Source organism: Osmerus mordax, chromosome 4, assembly GCF_038355195.1.
Source record: "Osmerus mordax isolate fOsmMor3 chromosome 4, fOsmMor3.pri, whole genome shotgun sequence".
NCBI classification, from domain to species: domain Eukaryota; kingdom Metazoa; phylum Chordata; class Actinopteri; order Osmeriformes; family Osmeridae; genus Osmerus; species Osmerus mordax.
Window position 1 is genome coordinate 17,751,032 of NC_090053.1, and position 16,495 is coordinate 17,767,526.

The 16,495-nt window shown below is 52.6% G+C and overlaps 1 protein-coding gene across 2 annotated transcripts in view; it reads left to right on the top strand.

Moving 5' to 3' along the window:
• Positions 1-13,550, top strand: part of nup93 (nucleoporin 93) — an 18,599-nt gene extending 5,049 nt beyond the window's left edge. For both annotated transcript variants that reach the window (XM_067234574.1, XM_067234575.1), the window contains 19 exons: positions 2,408-2,470; positions 3,572-3,700; positions 5,079-5,153; positions 6,142-6,234; positions 6,348-6,487; positions 6,575-6,707; positions 6,852-7,009; positions 7,331-7,496; positions 7,775-7,868; positions 8,491-8,682; positions 10,876-11,002; positions 11,114-11,186; positions 11,300-11,344; positions 11,687-11,803; positions 11,982-12,100; positions 12,247-12,364; positions 12,548-12,631; positions 12,914-13,042; positions 13,303-13,550. In XM_067234574.1, coding sequence (XP_067090675.1) covers positions 2,408-2,470; positions 3,572-3,700; positions 5,079-5,153; positions 6,142-6,234; positions 6,348-6,487; positions 6,575-6,707; positions 6,852-7,009; positions 7,331-7,496; positions 7,775-7,868; positions 8,491-8,682; positions 10,876-11,002; positions 11,114-11,186; positions 11,300-11,344; positions 11,687-11,803; positions 11,982-12,100; positions 12,247-12,364; positions 12,548-12,631; positions 12,914-13,042; positions 13,303-13,413 — 2,166 coding nt within the window. In that variant the 3' untranslated portion in view covers positions 13,414-13,550. The remainder of the gene's footprint in view (positions 1-2,407; positions 2,471-3,571; positions 3,701-5,078; positions 5,154-6,141; positions 6,235-6,347; positions 6,488-6,574; positions 6,708-6,851; positions 7,010-7,330; positions 7,497-7,774; positions 7,869-8,490; positions 8,683-10,875; positions 11,003-11,113; positions 11,187-11,299; positions 11,345-11,686; positions 11,804-11,981; positions 12,101-12,246; positions 12,365-12,547; positions 12,632-12,913; positions 13,043-13,302) is intronic.
• Positions 13,551-16,495: the final 2,945 nt, after the last annotated feature.

Genomic DNA, 16,495 nt, shown 5'->3' on the forward strand with positions numbered 1-16,495 from the left:
TGATGATGATGATGGTGATGATGATGGTCATACTGAGGATGATGATGATTGGAGTCATACTAAGGATGATGATGATGATAGTCGCACTAAGGATGCTGATGATGATGATGATGATGATGATGATAGTGGGGATTGTCCTGCATGACGAAGGCTTCTCCCCCACACAGGAAGTGGGGGAGAAAGGGTGGGGTTCAGTCCTCGTTCTCATTGTCTCATGTTTAACGAAGACGACATCCATCGCCTCAGTCCACAACCCTGCTATTATCTCCTCTTATAGACCCACCCCAGTCTGGCTTATATCTGCATGTATATAGATACTCTATAGCCTGGCTTGTATGTGAATGTCTTCATCTGTGACTACTGAATTGAACTGTGCTTTCTTTGTGCACGGTACTGCGGGATAATCAAATCCCTTTCAAAAAGAAGTGTCCAGTCTACCGCTAATGTAAAACAGATGATATATAGAGTGTGTTGGAAGTGACTTTCGATGGCTGTGTAAGCTAAATAAGGGAGTGTTTCTGTGTGCCTGACCAAGCCCTGGGCGGGGGGGGGGGGGGGGGGGGGGGGGGGGGTGGGGGTGGGGGGGGGGGGGGGGGGTGGATGTGTGTCGCGGCTGCAGACGCGTGTAACACGCACGTGGACGAGCGGCCACACGCTGGCTCTCGGACGCACGTCGTAGCGAACTGCCGTCGCCGTAGATCGCCGTGACGCCTGCGATTCGATCCGTTTTCGAGGAACAAGGAGAAACCCGTTCAGAACGTTCTAGATGCTGAGGTGGCTCTTGTGGTCCCCAGGCCCCCTCCCCCCCCCCCCCCCCCCCCCCCCCCCCCCCCCCCCCCCCCCCCCCCCCCCCCAGCCCTGGAGGAAGCAGCTCTCTGAGGAGACGGAGAGGGCGGTCCGGACAGGATCACCCAGGCAACAGGGCTGTGGTGGGGATCCGCGTAGTCGTGTGTGAGGAGCCCAGAGAGGTAGCTGTCGATAGCGGCATCCGGCTAGTAGCGTAGCGCGCCCGCTTGTTCACCACACTGACGGCTATATGCTCGTGTAGGGAATTAGTCTGAAAAGAGGCGATGTGTGTGGGTACCTGAGCAGTACATTAAAAAGCTATACTGCGTGTGTCTGTCTTCAGAGCCCTGACCTGAGCAGCCAGAGTTATAAATAGCCCCATTGTGAGCCCTCTCCTGGGGTGAGAGGAAAACTGGGTAGAACCTGTTCCTGATGTGCTGTTGCAGGGTGGCCAGGAGGGGGCGCTGCCACCCCTCCTCCCCCTCCCCCACCATGCCAGGCAGAGACGGCAGCACAATGACTGAGCAAGAATTGTCTGAGGGCACGGTGGAGGGGAGGATGGCAGGAAGAGGAGGAGGGGTAGAAAGAGCAAGGGTGGATGAGGTGACCGGAGGAGGAGGAGGCGGGGTGGAGGGAGGGGTGGGTTGGAAGAGGAGGAGGAGAAGGAGGAGGGATGTGTCGGTGGGTGGGTGGGTGGGTGGAGGTCTTTCTTGGTCTGTCCCAGTTCTTCAGCCGTCTCTCTGCGAGGTGTAGGATAACGGCTACAGGACGTCGCTGGCCTCACCATCCCTTTTCCGCTTTCCCATGATGGTCTAGAATCTTCCACATTAGGGATTGGATGGACTGGTGGATAGAATAAAGGATGGATGGATGGATATATATATATATAGATGGATGGATATATAGATGGATGGACGCGCGTGTTTCTGGCATATTGACGTGATGGAGGGGACGGACAGGGGCGAGGGCCTAGGCCTATAGGGGAGGGGAGTAGAGAGGGAGGGGAGGGAGGATGCAGCGTGGAAGAGAGGGGGAGGGGAGTACAGATGAGCCTCTGGAAACCGCCTGTTCTCGCAGAGGGGAGAGAGACGTGTGGCGATAATTAACTGGGGAAACGAATCGGGCCATTTCTCCTAGTCTGTCACTGTCACGCCAGGCCTGGCGCTCCTCATCGACTCCCAATGAGCCGTCTGAGCGGCCCCAGATGTTGACCCCAGCCCCCACCACGCCCGCCCCCCCCCCCGCGCGCGCGCACGCGCCGCCCTGCGTACGTGCTGCTCCTGGGCGTGTCAGCGCGGAGCAGCAGCTCTCAGCCTGGCCGCAGCGCCGACGCGGGCCCTCGCTGACGGCAGCCTGCGGAAGGAGGCAGAACGTTCTCTACAGGCCGCCGCTATCTTGAAACGTGTGTCTGTGCCGAAAGAAAGAGGCAGCCGCTGGAACGACGGCGTTCTTGAGATTTCATTAAGTTCACGTAATTTTGATCAATTGTGCTTAACTTGCTTGTTTTAGGTGATAATGGGGGGGGGGGGGGGTTGCGCAACCTTCAAACTCCCTCAAAATCAGCATCTGTGCCACTCCTACACAGGTCTAACCTGTGTGTGTGTGTGTGTGTGTCTTCCAGGGTTTCCTGAAGAATGAGAGGGACAATGCGCTGCTGTCGGCCATTGAGGAGTCCCGTCGCAGGGTGAGTACCATCTTCTGCTCCTCCCCACCCTATCAAGGCCCCATGCAGGCCCTATGCAAGCCCTATGCAGGCCCTATGAAGGCCCTATGCAAGCCCTATGCAGGCCCTATGAAGGCCCTATGCAAGCCCTATGCAAGCCCTATGCAGGCCCTATGAAGGCCCTATGCAAGCCCTATGCAGGCCCCATGAAGGCCCTATGCAGGCCCTATGCAGGCCCTATGCAAGCCCTATGCAGGCCCCATGAAGGCCCTATGTAGGCCCTATGTAGGCCCCATGAAGGCCCTATGCAGGCCCTATGCAGGCCCTATGCAAGCCCTATGCAGGCCCTATGCAGGCCCCATGAAGGCCCTATGAAGGCCCTATGCACGCACGATGCGTACGGCAGCCATCTTATGTATGCATACACATACTTGTCGGGAAGTTCATTTACTGCTCGACCACACCCACACTGGGATGTGTCACTCACGTTTCATGTTTTATATCAGACACGTATCGTGTGTGCGTGCGTGCAAGCTCCTGGGTGTGGATGAGAAGGTTCAGAGCAGGTCTAATTAGCGTATGTTCCCATTAGTATGTCCTGTCCCTGCAGAGCAGGAGAGAGAAATAGACTTGGTCCTGTTGTAATGGGGTGCTGGTGCTAAATTTGGGCCTGCCAGGAACACAGACCCACTTAGTACTGTCCCTGTTCCAGCTTCACAAACAGTGAAGTAACACGATCTGTCAAGAGTCTCAGCCGGCCCACTGTGAGCCTCCAGGCCAGCCCCCGGTGTCTAACTCCCCCTGTGGAGCCTCAGGAAGCCTGGAGGGAGGGGAAGGGGGGAGGGAGAGACAGAGAGGTGTTGGAGAGAAGAGTTCTCCCTGTGGGAGAGGTTAGCGGGGCTAGCTTAACTAGCTATTTATAAATAGTCACATCTCCCCTGGTCTGTAACCCAATTATGACACACACACACGCACGCACACACCCTTCTGTCAAAGTGGTCTGTATCTGTGTCTCATCTTTCTCCTTTTGATTCTCTGTCTCTCTCATTCTCACTCTGTCTCTCTCTCTCGCTCTCTCTCTTTCTCTGTGTCTGTGTCTCTGTCTGTCATTCCCCCCTCCAGACGTTCTTGCTGGCGGAGGAGTACCACAGGGAGTCCATGCTGGTGCAGTGGGAGCAGGTGAAGCAGAGGGTGTTGCACACTCTGCTGGGGGCCGGGGAGGACGCGCTGGACTTCAGCCACGACGCCGAGGTCAGGGGCGCCACCTGCTGGACACCCGCCCGCTCAGCACACCGCAGCCGAGCACTACATACCAAACAACTGCTGCACATACTTATCAACTACGTACTAAGCAACTGCTGTACATACAAACGTATAAACTTCCCAACTGCATACTTATCAAATTCCGTGCTATGTACTAAGCAACTGCCGTACTATAAACGTATCAACTGCGTACATGCAGTACATACTTCTCCCCTTCCACTCCCCCTGGCCTCTCCCCCTTCCTCTCCCCCTTGGCCTCTCCCCCTTCCTCTCCCCCTTGGCCTCTCCCCCTTCCTTTCCTCTTCCTCTCCTCTTCCCCTTCCTCTCCTCTCCCTCTCCCCCTGGCCTCTCCCCCTTCCTGTCCTCTTTCCTCTCCCCCTTCCTCTCCCCCTTCCTCTCCTCTTCCTCTCCCACTTCCTCTCTTCTTCCTCTCCTCTTCCCCTTCCTCTCCTCCTTCCTCCGCCCTTAAACACCATCAAATATGGATCGTTTTTCCAAAATGAGATGGCTGCTGTTTTAAATAATGGATCAAGACCCAGAACATGGAGGTCGATCTCGTCGCAAAGCTACCAGCCTTCAGCTACGCGCCGCAACACCCTCACACACGCACAGCTCCATTCTATAAACATTCAGGGGACATCTTATCTGACGGGGTTAAGTAGAGGAAGCGCTTTCACTGCCGTTGTGCGGAGGGGCACCGATCGTGAACACCGTCTGCTAAGTCAGAGCGCTCTGATTGGACCGTTTGTCCGCGCAGTCCCATTACCACCTACTGAATAAGTAACCCGCTTTTTACAGATTATCTTTTTTCCATGTATCGCCTGCCAATCGCTACATATTCCAAGAACATGGCTCGCGCAGAATGCCTGCTTTGATCGTGTTTATAAGGCACACATGATTGTCCTGCCGTAGTTCTTTTACCAGGAACAGCCGAGTCTCTGTTTACGGTACACTGTCACTGGGTGTGGCCTGCTGTTCTTTGTCTCATGTCTGTGAGAATGTGTTCGTCCAAGCGAGAGCTCTGCTCTGTCTGGCTTTCACGCTACATTGGTCTTTGCTGTGGAGTAATGGCCCAACGAACATGAGACCGTACACACACACAGACACACGCGCCCGTTCAGCCAATGTTTCTCAGTTTTAAATAACTCTTTAGCCCCGTAGCCGCGTTCTCTGTAAGGCTTACTGAGGTCGCTTGTCCGCCTAATTAGCCCACTGGTGTGTGTGTGTGTGTGTGTGTGTGTGTTGGAGTGTGCATATGTGTTGGAGTACGTTTGTGTATTGAAGAGTGTATGTGTGTTGGAGTGTGTGTGTGTGTATTGGAGTGTGCACCTCCCCCTCAGTCCTTGTCTGTGTCTCTGTGTTGCAGCCCAGCTTTGTGAGTGAGGTAGCTGTTCCTGGCAGGAGTGCTCTGGACAGCGTGGAGGTGGCTTATGGACGACAGGTCAGTCACCCTGCTGTTTCCCCTACACACACACGTAGGTGTTATAACAAAAGTAGACAACACTGCATTTACAGACAACCTCTATGAACTTGACCTCAATCTTATAAAGTATCAACATTTTCCCTTATGTTTGATTTTTTCAACACCATGTCAGACATGATCCCACATAGCTTGTTGGGCAGGTACAAGATAACACGCAGTCTGAAGACTGCCGTGGGGTGCGGTTATGAGCACGGCTGTGGCCTTACCACAGGGAACCCGGGTTCGATTCCCGCCCAGGCCCCTCCCTCCGCGTCCTCCTCTCTCTCTGCCCCACATTCCCGCCCTCTGGACACGGCCCCTCTCTCCCAGTGAAGCACTAAAGCCCTGTGAAGAGCCCCACGTCTGGGCGCTGCAGCGTCAGGCTGGGTGCAGCTGCAGCCGGGCCATTAGAGCCAGACCAGCGTCCAGCCTGAATGGGGTCATTCTCAGCGAGGCTGCAGTCGATCAGACTCATTGATCTGCTGGCCGAGCGCAGGGAATGCTGGGTAATGACCTGGCTTCTGGAGGGGGGGGGGGGAGGGGGGGGGGGAGGGGGGGGGGGACGATCCATCCTGCTACGCCCCACACTCTCACACACTCCCTCACTCTCACACACTCCCTCACTCTCACACGCGCGCGCACACAAACAGTGCGAGGAGGACAAAGCAGAGGGCATGCTGTTTTGGAGCGGACATGTGTCGTCACATTGCCTGTGGAGTCATTTTCTTGGTGTTTGCCATCTTCTTCGACGAGCTGCTGAACGTGTTCATCCTCCTCGTGCTGTTTTTCATCGTCCACCACTTCACCCTGCGCTCCTAGGGGTGTTGCCCGGGTGCCTGGAGCCAGAACTGGGTGGCACTTGACCATCCCTCCTCCCTCTGTGTCCCTCTCTCTCTCACCGTATTCTTCCTCTCCTGTCTTCCCCCTCTCCTCCCCTCCTCCCCCCCTCTTCTGCCCCCTCCCCCAGATCTACATCTTTAATGAGAAGATCGTGGGCGGTCACGTCCAGCCCAACCTGGGAGACCTGTGTGCTTCTGTAGCCGACAGCCTGGACGACAAGGTAGGGACACAGCCGTCCTCACCTGGGCATCGCCGTGGACTGCGTGTGGGGCAGCTTCGTGGTATTCATGCTCGCTGGATTGACTAAAGAGGTGTGTGTGTGTGTGTGTGCAGAACGTGTCAGACATGTGGCTGATGGTGAGGCAGATGACAGATGTGTTGCTGGTTCCGGCCAAGGACACTCTGAAGAGCCGCACAGCTGTGGACACACAGATGGCCTTTGTGACGCAGGCCCTGCAGTTCCTGGAGAACAGGTGTGTGTGTGTGTCATTTACAGCTGCCTGGCCATCCACTCTCAGTATGTTTGTGTCTAAACTCCCTGCCTGTCTCCACCCCCCCAGCTATAAGAACTACACCATGGTGACGGTGTTTGGGAACCTGCAGCAGGCTCAGCTGGGGGGGGTACCAGGGACCTACCAGCTGGTCCGCAGCTTCCTCAACATCAAGCTGCCCGGACCCATGCCTGGCATGCAGGTACTGTCTACACACACGTGCGCACGCACACACACATGCAATCACACGTACATACACACACGTGCGCAAATACATGTTCACATACAGGCCCGTGTAGGCATGTGTAGATGTTCACCCCGGGCGTCTGCCCGTGTGTGTGTCCAGGACGGGGAGGTGGAGGGTCACCCCGTCTGGGCTCTGATCTACTTCTGTCTGCGCTGCGGAGACATGGCCGCCGCCATGCAGGTGGTCAACAGGGCGCAGCACCAGCTGGGGGACTTCAAGACCTGGTTCCAGGAGTACATGAACAGTCCGGACAGACGGTAGGATGCTAGGACACGCCCCACAGACTTCTGGGAAACTTCCATTTTTCTGTACTACCGGATCTGAGTTGTGTTTATGTAATGTCCTTTACATTTACCTATGTAATCCCGTGTTTGGGAGGTTGTTTACTGACTTGGGCAACAAGTATCCTGAGAAAGACCTGAAAAGAATAGAATCTATGGAAGCAAGTCATAGTCAAAGCGCTTGCTTCAGTATTTTCAGTGACAAAAAGGGATCTAGAATTACAGAAACGGTTGCGTGTGGAAACCTCCTCTGCAGTCAAATAGTGAAGTAATGAAGGTGGCTGCTCTCCCCTCCAGACTGGCCCCAGCCACAGAGTCCAAGCTGCGGCTCCACTACCGCCGCGTGCTGAGGAACAGCGCCGACCCCTACAAGAGGGCCGTCTTCTGCATGATAGGGAAGTGTGACATCAGCGACAACCACGGCGAGGTGGCCGACAAGACCGAGGACTACCTCTGGCTCAAGGTGATTGGCCGAGGCGGCGATGAGCGAACGCTACGCTAACCGCCACGCTTACAGCCACGACGATGCTCGTTTTTTCACGTTTTCGTTTTGATGCCTTAATGTATCAGTGGGACGTGTCGGATCTAAACTATGGATTGCTGAATTGTCCGTCTGCATGGCAAATTTGCCCTCTGGTAGACTGCTAGTAAAGAAAGTGTATTCCTTTTAGCTAAAGGGAGAGAATGTTCTGGAGTTGAAGGTAGTTTGACTCTTAGTGTGTCTTCTTCTTCCCTCCCCAGCTGAACCAGGTGTGTTTTGATGACGATGGCAGCAGTGCCCCGCAGGACAGACTGACCCTGCCCCAGCTCCAAAAGCAGCTGCTTGAGGACTACGGTGTGTGTGTGTGTGTGTGTGTGAGTGCAGCCCTCAAACACCTGCGTGTGCATGGCCTTCCCACCTGTGCTGTTGCTGTGACCCTGCGCCTGAAATAGCCTCCGAACGACCACTGGGTTCACCTCTCCTCCGCAGCTCACCCAGGGCTGAGCCAGGGAGGAAGTAGAGCAGGCAGGCAGCAGACGCCGTCTCTGCAGGAGACTGACAGCTAGCGCCAGCCTCCTGCGCCTGGGTCCCTCAGGATCTGGCCAGTACGCTTCTGATAATAGACTTCCACTCTTCTAACTCTCCCCTCTTATCAGAGGGAGGGAGAGGCTGCCACGCCTGCAGGATGATTCACAACTTTTATCTCGACTCGGATGGAGGGGATTAGTTCAGTTTTAATTAAAAAGTACATTAGTTGAAGAAAGTTTAAAGGTTTCTTGCAGGATATGCAACCCCTATCTCTTAGATTATTTCCCAACAGTTAACAAGTAAATGTCTTGCTTCAAATATTGTGTTTTCTGCCTTAATCTGTAACCTCAGTCTTCATCGGCCACACCCAAACTCGCTTAACCCCGACCGAAAAAAACGACCTCACACCACCCTAACCCTCTGTCTCCTGCTCCGTCTCATCCAACAGGAGAGTCTCATTTCTCGGCGAGCCAGCAGCCCTACCTGTATTTCCAGGTGCTGTTCCTGACGGCCCAGTTCGAGGCGGCCGTGGCCTTCCTGTTCCGGGTGGAGCGGCTCCGGAGCCACGCCGTCCACGTGGCGCTGGTCCTGTACGAGCTGGGCCTGCTGCTCAAGGCCTCGGGACACAGCGCCCAGCTTCGTAAGTTACATTCCTGACCGCTCAGCCACCTGGCTCTACCGGAGGTGGGGGTAGGGCTACCTGTCTGTCTACTGGAGGTGGGGGCAGGGCTACCTGTCTGTCTACTGGAGGTTGGGGCAGGGCTATCTGTCTGTCTACTGGAGGTGGGGGCAGGGCTACCTGTCTGTCTACTGGAGGTGGGGGTAGGGCTACCTGTCTGTCTACTGGAGGTGGGGGCAGGGCTACCTGTCTGTCTACTGGAGGTGGGGGCAGGGCTACCTGTCTGTCTACTGGAGGTGGGGGCAGGGCTATCTGTCTGTCTACTGGAGGTGGGGGCAGGGCTACCTGTCTGTCTACTGGAGGTGGGGGTAGGGCTATCTGTCTGTCTACTGGAGGTGGGGGCAGGGCTACCTGTCTGTCTACTGGAGGTGGGGGCAGGGCTACCTGTCTGTCTACTGGAGGTGGGGGCAGGGCTACCTGTCTGTCTACTGGAGGTGGGGGCAGGGCTATCTGTCTGTCTACTGGAGGTGGGGGCAGGGCTACCTGTCTGTCTACTGGAGGTGGGGGTAGGGCTACCTGTCTGTCTACTGGAGGTGGGGGCAGGGCTACCTGTCTGTCTACTGGAGGTGGGGGTAGGGCTACCTGTCTGTCTACTGGAGGTGGGGGTAGGGCTACCTGTCTGTCTACTGGAGGTGGGGGCAGGGCTACCTGTCTGTCTACTGGAGGTGGGGGTAGGGCTATCTGTCTGTCTACTGGAGGTGGGGGCAGGGCTACCTGTCTGTCTACTGGAGGTGGGGGTAGGGCTACCTGTCTGTCTACTGGAGGTGGGGGCAGGGCTACCTGTCTGTCTACTGGAGGTGGGGGTAGGGCTACCTGTCTGTCTACTGGAGGTGGGGGTAGGGCTACCTGTCTGTCTACTGGAGGTGGGGGTAGGGCTACCTGTCTGTCTACTGGAGGTGGGGGCAGGGCTATCTGTCTGTCTACTGGAGGTGGGGGCAGGGCTACCTGTCTGTCTACTGGAGGTGGGGGTAGGGCTACCTGTCTGTCTACTGGAGGTGGGGGCAGGGCTACCTGTCTGTCTACTGGAGGTGGGGGTAGGGCTACCTGTCTGTCTACTGGAGGTGGGGGTAGGGCTACCTGTCTGTCTACTGGAGGTGGGGGCAGGGCTACCTGTCTGTCTACTGGAGGTGGGGGCAGGGCTATCTGTCTGTCTACTGGAGGTGGGGGCAGGGCTACCTGTCTGTCTACTGGAGGTGGGGGCAGGGCTACCTGTCTGTCTACTGGAGGTGGGGGTAGGGCTACCTGTCTGTCTACTGGAGGTGGGGGCAGGGCTACCTGTCTGTCTACTGGAGGTGGGGGTAGGGCTATCTGTCTGTCTACTGGAGGTGGGGGTAGGGCTACCTGTCTGTCTACTGGAGGTGGGGGCAGGGCTATCTGTCTGTCTACTGGAGGTGGGGGCAGGGCTACCTGTCTGTCTACTGGAGGTGGGGGTAGGGCTACCTGTCTGTCTACTGGAGGTGGGGGCAGGGCTACCTGTCTGTCTACTGGAGGTGGGGGCAGGGCTACCTGTCTGTCTACTGGAGGTGGGGGTAGGGCTACCTGTCTGTCTACTGGAGGTGGGGGTAGGGCTACCTGTCTGTCTACTGGAGGTGGGGGTAGGGCTACCTGTCTGTCTACTGGAGGTGGGGGTAGGGCTACCTGTCTGTCTACTGGAGGTGGGGGTAGGGCTACCTGTCTGTCTACTGGAGGTGGGGGTAGGGCTACCTGTCTGTCTACTGGAGGTGGGGGCAGGGCTATCTGTCTGTCTACTGGAGGTGGGGGCAGGGCTACCTGTCTGTCTACTGGAGGTGGGGGCAGGGCTACCTGTCTGTCTACTGGAGGTGGGGGCAGGGCTACCTGTCTGTCTACTGGAGGTGGGGGCAGGGCTACCTGTCTGTCTACTGGAGGTGGGGGTAGGGCTACCTGTCTGTCTACTGGAGGTGGGGGTAGGGCTACCTGTCTGTACTGGCTGACAGAAGGGGAGGTTATAGCTCAGTGGTTAGTTTAATTAACCTCAGATCAAAGGATTCCAGATTAAAATCCGCCCCTGGGTGTGGTGTACATGGTTTTGGATAAAAGCGTCTGCTAAATGAATATCTTATTGTTATTATTCCTTGAGCTAATGAACTATTATTATGATAGCTTATTATAGCAGATATTGTGTTTCTGTCTCAGTGAGTCAGGAGGCTGGCGATCCCCCGATGGTGCGTCGACTCAACTTCATCCGTCTCCTCATGCTCTACACGCGCAAGTTCGAGTCCACCGACCCCCGCGAGGCCCTGCAGTACTTCTACTTCCTGAGGTACGCTCCAGCGCCAAGCTCACTTCCTGTGGGGAGTCTGGCCACACCTGCTCCACTGAGGTGTGTGATACGCAGCCCTAGTTTCCTAACGGCACGCTCGTGTGTTTCCAGGAACGAGAAGGACAGCCAGGGAGAGAACATGTTCATGCGCTGTGTCAGTGAGCTGGTCATCGAGAGCAGGGAGGTGAGTTTGTCACACACAGATGATAAACTGACGTGATGTAGATGTATAACTGACTTTTTCTACCTTTTCCTGGTACGGATGTGGTTTTCTGATTGGTTGTTTCTCCCCTACAGTTTGACATGTTGCTAGGCAGACTGGAGAAGGATGGGAGCAGGAAGGTAGGTCACATGGTGGCACTTCTAGAACACCAGAGCTTTACTGTTCTTAGATCTAGAAGTTCTAGATGTTCTGTCAGCATATGGCAGGCTTCATTTACGTTTTTTCATTTGTTTGGATCCCCATTAGTTGTCACTAAGAGCTACCCTTCATGGGGGTCCACACAACAAAACATAACCTCTAAAACATATATAATAAATAATAAAAATACACATCAAAAGCCATCAAAAGAACAAGTTGAAAACAAGCGCAAGTCAAGTAAAAAACAAAACATAACATCATCAAAATGCATTCCAGCATTCAGGTTGGTTGATGAACGTTGTTCTTTGTTTGTGTGGCCACAGCCAGGAGTCATAGACAAGTTTGCTGGGGACACGCGGGCCATCATCACCAAGGTGGCCCTGGAGGCGGAGAACAAGGGCCTGTTTGAAGAGGCAGTCAAACTTTATGAGTTGGCCAAGGTGAGGCAGCAAAAAAAAACAAATCCACAGAATCTCCTTGAAAGGCCTTGTCCAGCTGGTACTTGAACCAGAGAAGAATTTGAGTGGAGAACATCAGGTCCCTTTGTAACCCTGTGGTGTTCTGCACCTGTCGTTGTTCCCCCTCCTCTCCACGTTTCTTGTTCCTGTCTGGCGGTAGAACCCAGACAAGGTTCTGGAGCTGATGAACAGGCTGCTCAGTCCGGTCATCGCTCAGATCAGCGCAGCACAGTCCAACAAGGAGAGATTAAAGAACACAGCCCTGGCTATTGCTGAGAGGTAAGATTCCACACACACACACATAAATATACACTCATACACACACACACATAGCCCTCACTTTATACTGAGATTTACATGCACAAACAGCCCTGGCCAGAGGTAGGATAGACACACACACTCATCGGTGTGTCCCTCTGTTGAAGGTACCGTTCCCAGGGAGTGGCAGGAGATAAGTCAGTAGACAGCACGTTCTACCTGCTGCTGGATCTCATGACGTTCTTCGATGAGTACCACGCCGGCCACATCGACAGAGCCTACGACGTGAGCGACCGCCTGGCTTACTGCCTAGTGGCAGACTGGCAGGTTCATCTGGACCTGGCCGTCTCCTCTCTCTCTTTCTCATTCTCACCTTTCCTCTAACCCCCCTGTCTGTATCTCTCTCTCTTTCTCCCTCACTCTCATCCCTCTCTCTGTCTGTCTCTCTCTCCTCTCTCTCTTTCTCAGGTGATGGAGAGGCTAAAGCTGGTTCCCCTCAGTCAGGACAGTGTTGAGGAGAGAGTCGCTGCCTTCAGGAACTTCAGTGATGAGGTGAGAGGGCGATGTTGGCCAGTCTGACATGAAACGTGTTTTCACGCGAGCTCTGGGGCTGCAGTGATATGCCACCACTTCACCAACCGTCATAGATCAATCGGAAGTGCTGTCATCAAAAACACAAGTATGTCCTTAGTTCCAGTCTTAATTGACAGTCTTGAGTTTGTAACAGTTCCTCTTCTCCCTCCTCCTCCCCACCCCCTCCTCCTCCCCGCCCCCTCCTCCTCCTCCTCCCCGCCCCCTCCTCCTCCTCCTCCCCGCCCCCTCCTCCCTCTCCAGGTGAGACACAACCTGTCGGAGGTGCTGCTGGCCTCCATGAACATCCTGTTCACCCAGTACAAGCGTCTGAAGGGGGCGCCCACTGGCACGCCTGGACGGCCACAGCGCTCCCTGGAGGACAGAGACTCAGTAAGGACACACTGAACTGAGGGTGCAATAAGATGGTCCATTACAAATCAAATGTATTGCTATTAATAAAACACTGATGGGTTGAGAATGTAAACTCTAGAAATCGATGTCCATCTGATCACTGTCTGATTATCCCTGGACAGATAGGGTAGTTCAGGCTGCGTAGATCCATCGGTAACACTTTAGATGCTTGTGAGAAGCCTCTCTTCCTGTAACTCCCATGTCTAACATGTTCTCTGTTGTCTGTTTTGTGTCCTTAGCAACTGCGTAGTCAAGCGCGAGCCCTCATCACCTTCGCTGGCATGATTCCATACCGCATGGCCGGAGACACCAACGCACGATTGGTTCAGATGGAGGTCCTAATGAACTGACCCATGACCTTTGACCCCCCTGAAGCCCAAACCAGTTGACCTTTACCCATCCCCAATCTGAATATGATTTGTCTTTTTGACTCCTGTTCATTTTGTCTTTGTGTTGTCGCTCAATATTTGTATTATCTTTTTCATATTTTGGGAAATAAAATTTCTGTTTCATTTTGTTTCATTTGCCTCTCATTATAAACCTTATCCTTGGTTCATTTTGTTAATCTCCGTTTTTATGTTGTTGCTTTTCTTAACATCATCCATCGTAATCCTCTATGAAGCTTCACAATTAATAATTGTGCATTATGGGATTGTTAATCATCCACTGCAAGCTTTGGTGGATATACCACCATGTGTGGGTATTAGAATGGGGTGCCAAACATGTTTGACACATTTATAAAACGCAGTTATTTGACCCTAAGACGGGACCGTCTTCTAAGCGAGAGTTTGGTTTTACTGGTCTGAGGAGCAGGAGAGTGTATGTGAGCAGGCAGATGGCTGGTGAGCAGGGCAGAAGCCCTCAGAGAAACCAGATGGAGTTGTTAGTCTCTCTTGGCCAACCAGCACAGTAGGCCAGGCTGACAACAATACGGTACTGCAGGGCACTGCTTTACATTGTGTTGGAGAGTCTGGTGTCAAAACGCATCTTCTGCGCCTGTCACAGCACTGTCACCATAGTGGAGCTATCTACACATACTTCCTGAGGAGAAGCAGGTCAGGGTGTGTACCGCTCTGCTGTTGAAAGAGGGGGTTGTGTTTCCAGTTATTGATGTGGTTTAGATTTGACTGTCTTCTGGTATCTCCTTCGAGACCCATCAAAAACCAGCATTGTGTGTGTTTGTTCACAACACAACTTTCAGCCATATACTGGACCGCTTCTGCATGTTCTTGACTCTGGTTTAGAATTGACAATGTATCCACTGTATATCCTTTAAGACCATCAACGACCAATGTTGTGTGTGTGCGTTCACAAAACAACCTTTAACCTCCCATCTGAAGTATGTGTTCTAACTGTTCTAGCTGCCCTCAAGGACGCTGTCTGAGGTGTGTGTGCCGCAGCTGGTGTTGTGAATCAGGCCGATGCCACACACCCGCTAGAACCCGGCTATTTCACAACACCAGGGTGGCACCGCACCACTGCCGACGAGATGACGCCGTGACGTACCGAAAACTCTGGACAGCGATCAGAAGACCAACGTCAGTTTTGTAGAAGGAATTACTGCAAATTCAGTGCGAAATGTGTAATTTAAAACTGTATTGTGAGACTTCATGATTTTCTATCAATCTTTTTTTGACAATATAATTAAACTTTTTTCACCAAGACGGTCTCCCTTATATTGTCTGATTTGGGAAAGCAACTTTTGAAGCTGTTTTTTAAACCACTCATGCTGTGTTATGCAAGCCAACAACTAGCTGTGAAAATGCTAAAACACCACATAATGCTGCTGGCAGAACATGTCTGCTGATCTGTAACGATGTAACACACGAACATTAGACACGCTGTTCTACACGCCATTAGTCACGGTGCTGAGCCACACTGACAGGCCAAGGTCAGCCAATGTTACAGGTAAAGAACAAGTTGAGGAATGCGTTGAAACAACAGGTCACTTACTGAGTTCAGTTGGAAGAAATTAGTTGTATAATGAATATGTATTGGTGTGGTAACCACAATATTATATTATTTTGTCAATGTGTTCGTTTGAGAGGTCAACTGGGAACCAAGTAGGCTACTCCTTTTCCGATCCGCTTTGTGCTGTGACCAATTATCAGCACCGTAGATCAACACAGCAGGTTCTTGAATTCATATGTTGTATGATAGGCTATCATATGTACGAGACTGACTTTAAGTTGCTCGCGTACACGCCCTTAATATTCTTTGATTTTAGGATCCACCAATGTCTTAAGTTATTGTAACTTCGCAATGGCCATCCATACTACCGGATATCAGCACTTCAGGGTAAGGGTAAGAGTAAGATAATATCGTGTTAAGAAAGTCTGGAAGGTTACAACATCTACCTACATCTTCAGAGTTATTCAACACCTTGTAGTACAACAACCGAACAGGTTTACGGGAAGCGCTGGGGCGATGCTATCTTATAGTTTACTCTGAGGTTAATTAGCGGAAATGACCTTGGTCACTCAGGTACAGCAAGCCCTGATATTTTACAAAAACTTAACTTACTCACCCTGGTACACAGCACGTAAGCTGTTGTTAAATCCATGACTGATACCTTATCAACTTTAATAGGGATCCCAACGTTTACACAAATTGACTTTGTCAAATAATTGATATATTTTGATTCCTATTGTATCACACAAGTATTTTAGGGGGAAAAGTCATGGGACCTGGTAATTGACAAGGTGGCATTTCTAGAATTGTCCCCTCATTCTGTGCCTACAAGAAACAACACACTTTTGTGATCATGGATACTTTATTAATCCCAGAGGGTCATTGTTATCGTCAGACAGTGGAACAATACATAAACTCAAAGTCCAACCAATAAAAAGTAGCATTTTCCAAGAAACTTGTTTCATCAAGTACATCATCATCCAAAAGAAACGACATCCAAGAAAATCCCATACAGGTCATCATTCATTGGATGGAAGTCTTTTTATGAGTCGGTAAGACTGACTAGGAGACTAAGATTGTTTCCTGCTCAGAGCGCGTGTTCCTCCCACTGGAACTGTACAGTTTGTACAGCTCAATGATAGTTTAAGAAATTCATCCATTGTTGTTTGTAACTCAAATCTATCATCCCCCAGGTTCACAAAAATGACCCCAAATCCTTCCATCTGAACCTTTTAGACCCCTGGGTCAGTTTCCAGCTCTCAATGCCCTTCCATCGTCCTGTCAAGGTTATCTTAGTTCTGGTTTCAGCCAGTCGGTGTAACAACCCTACAGGCAGCCTGTAAACAGCTTGCACTCTAACTGGTAAAGCCCTGAAGGCAGTTATCCAACACAATATTAATCACCCCGCTCTCCGAGAACTGTTAAAGGAGAGAGTCTGGTGAACATTGACTGGTCCTAACATGGCCCAAGGCTTCCCTTCCTGTTGCACGTCTATATAAACCTCTCTCCTCACCAGCCCTG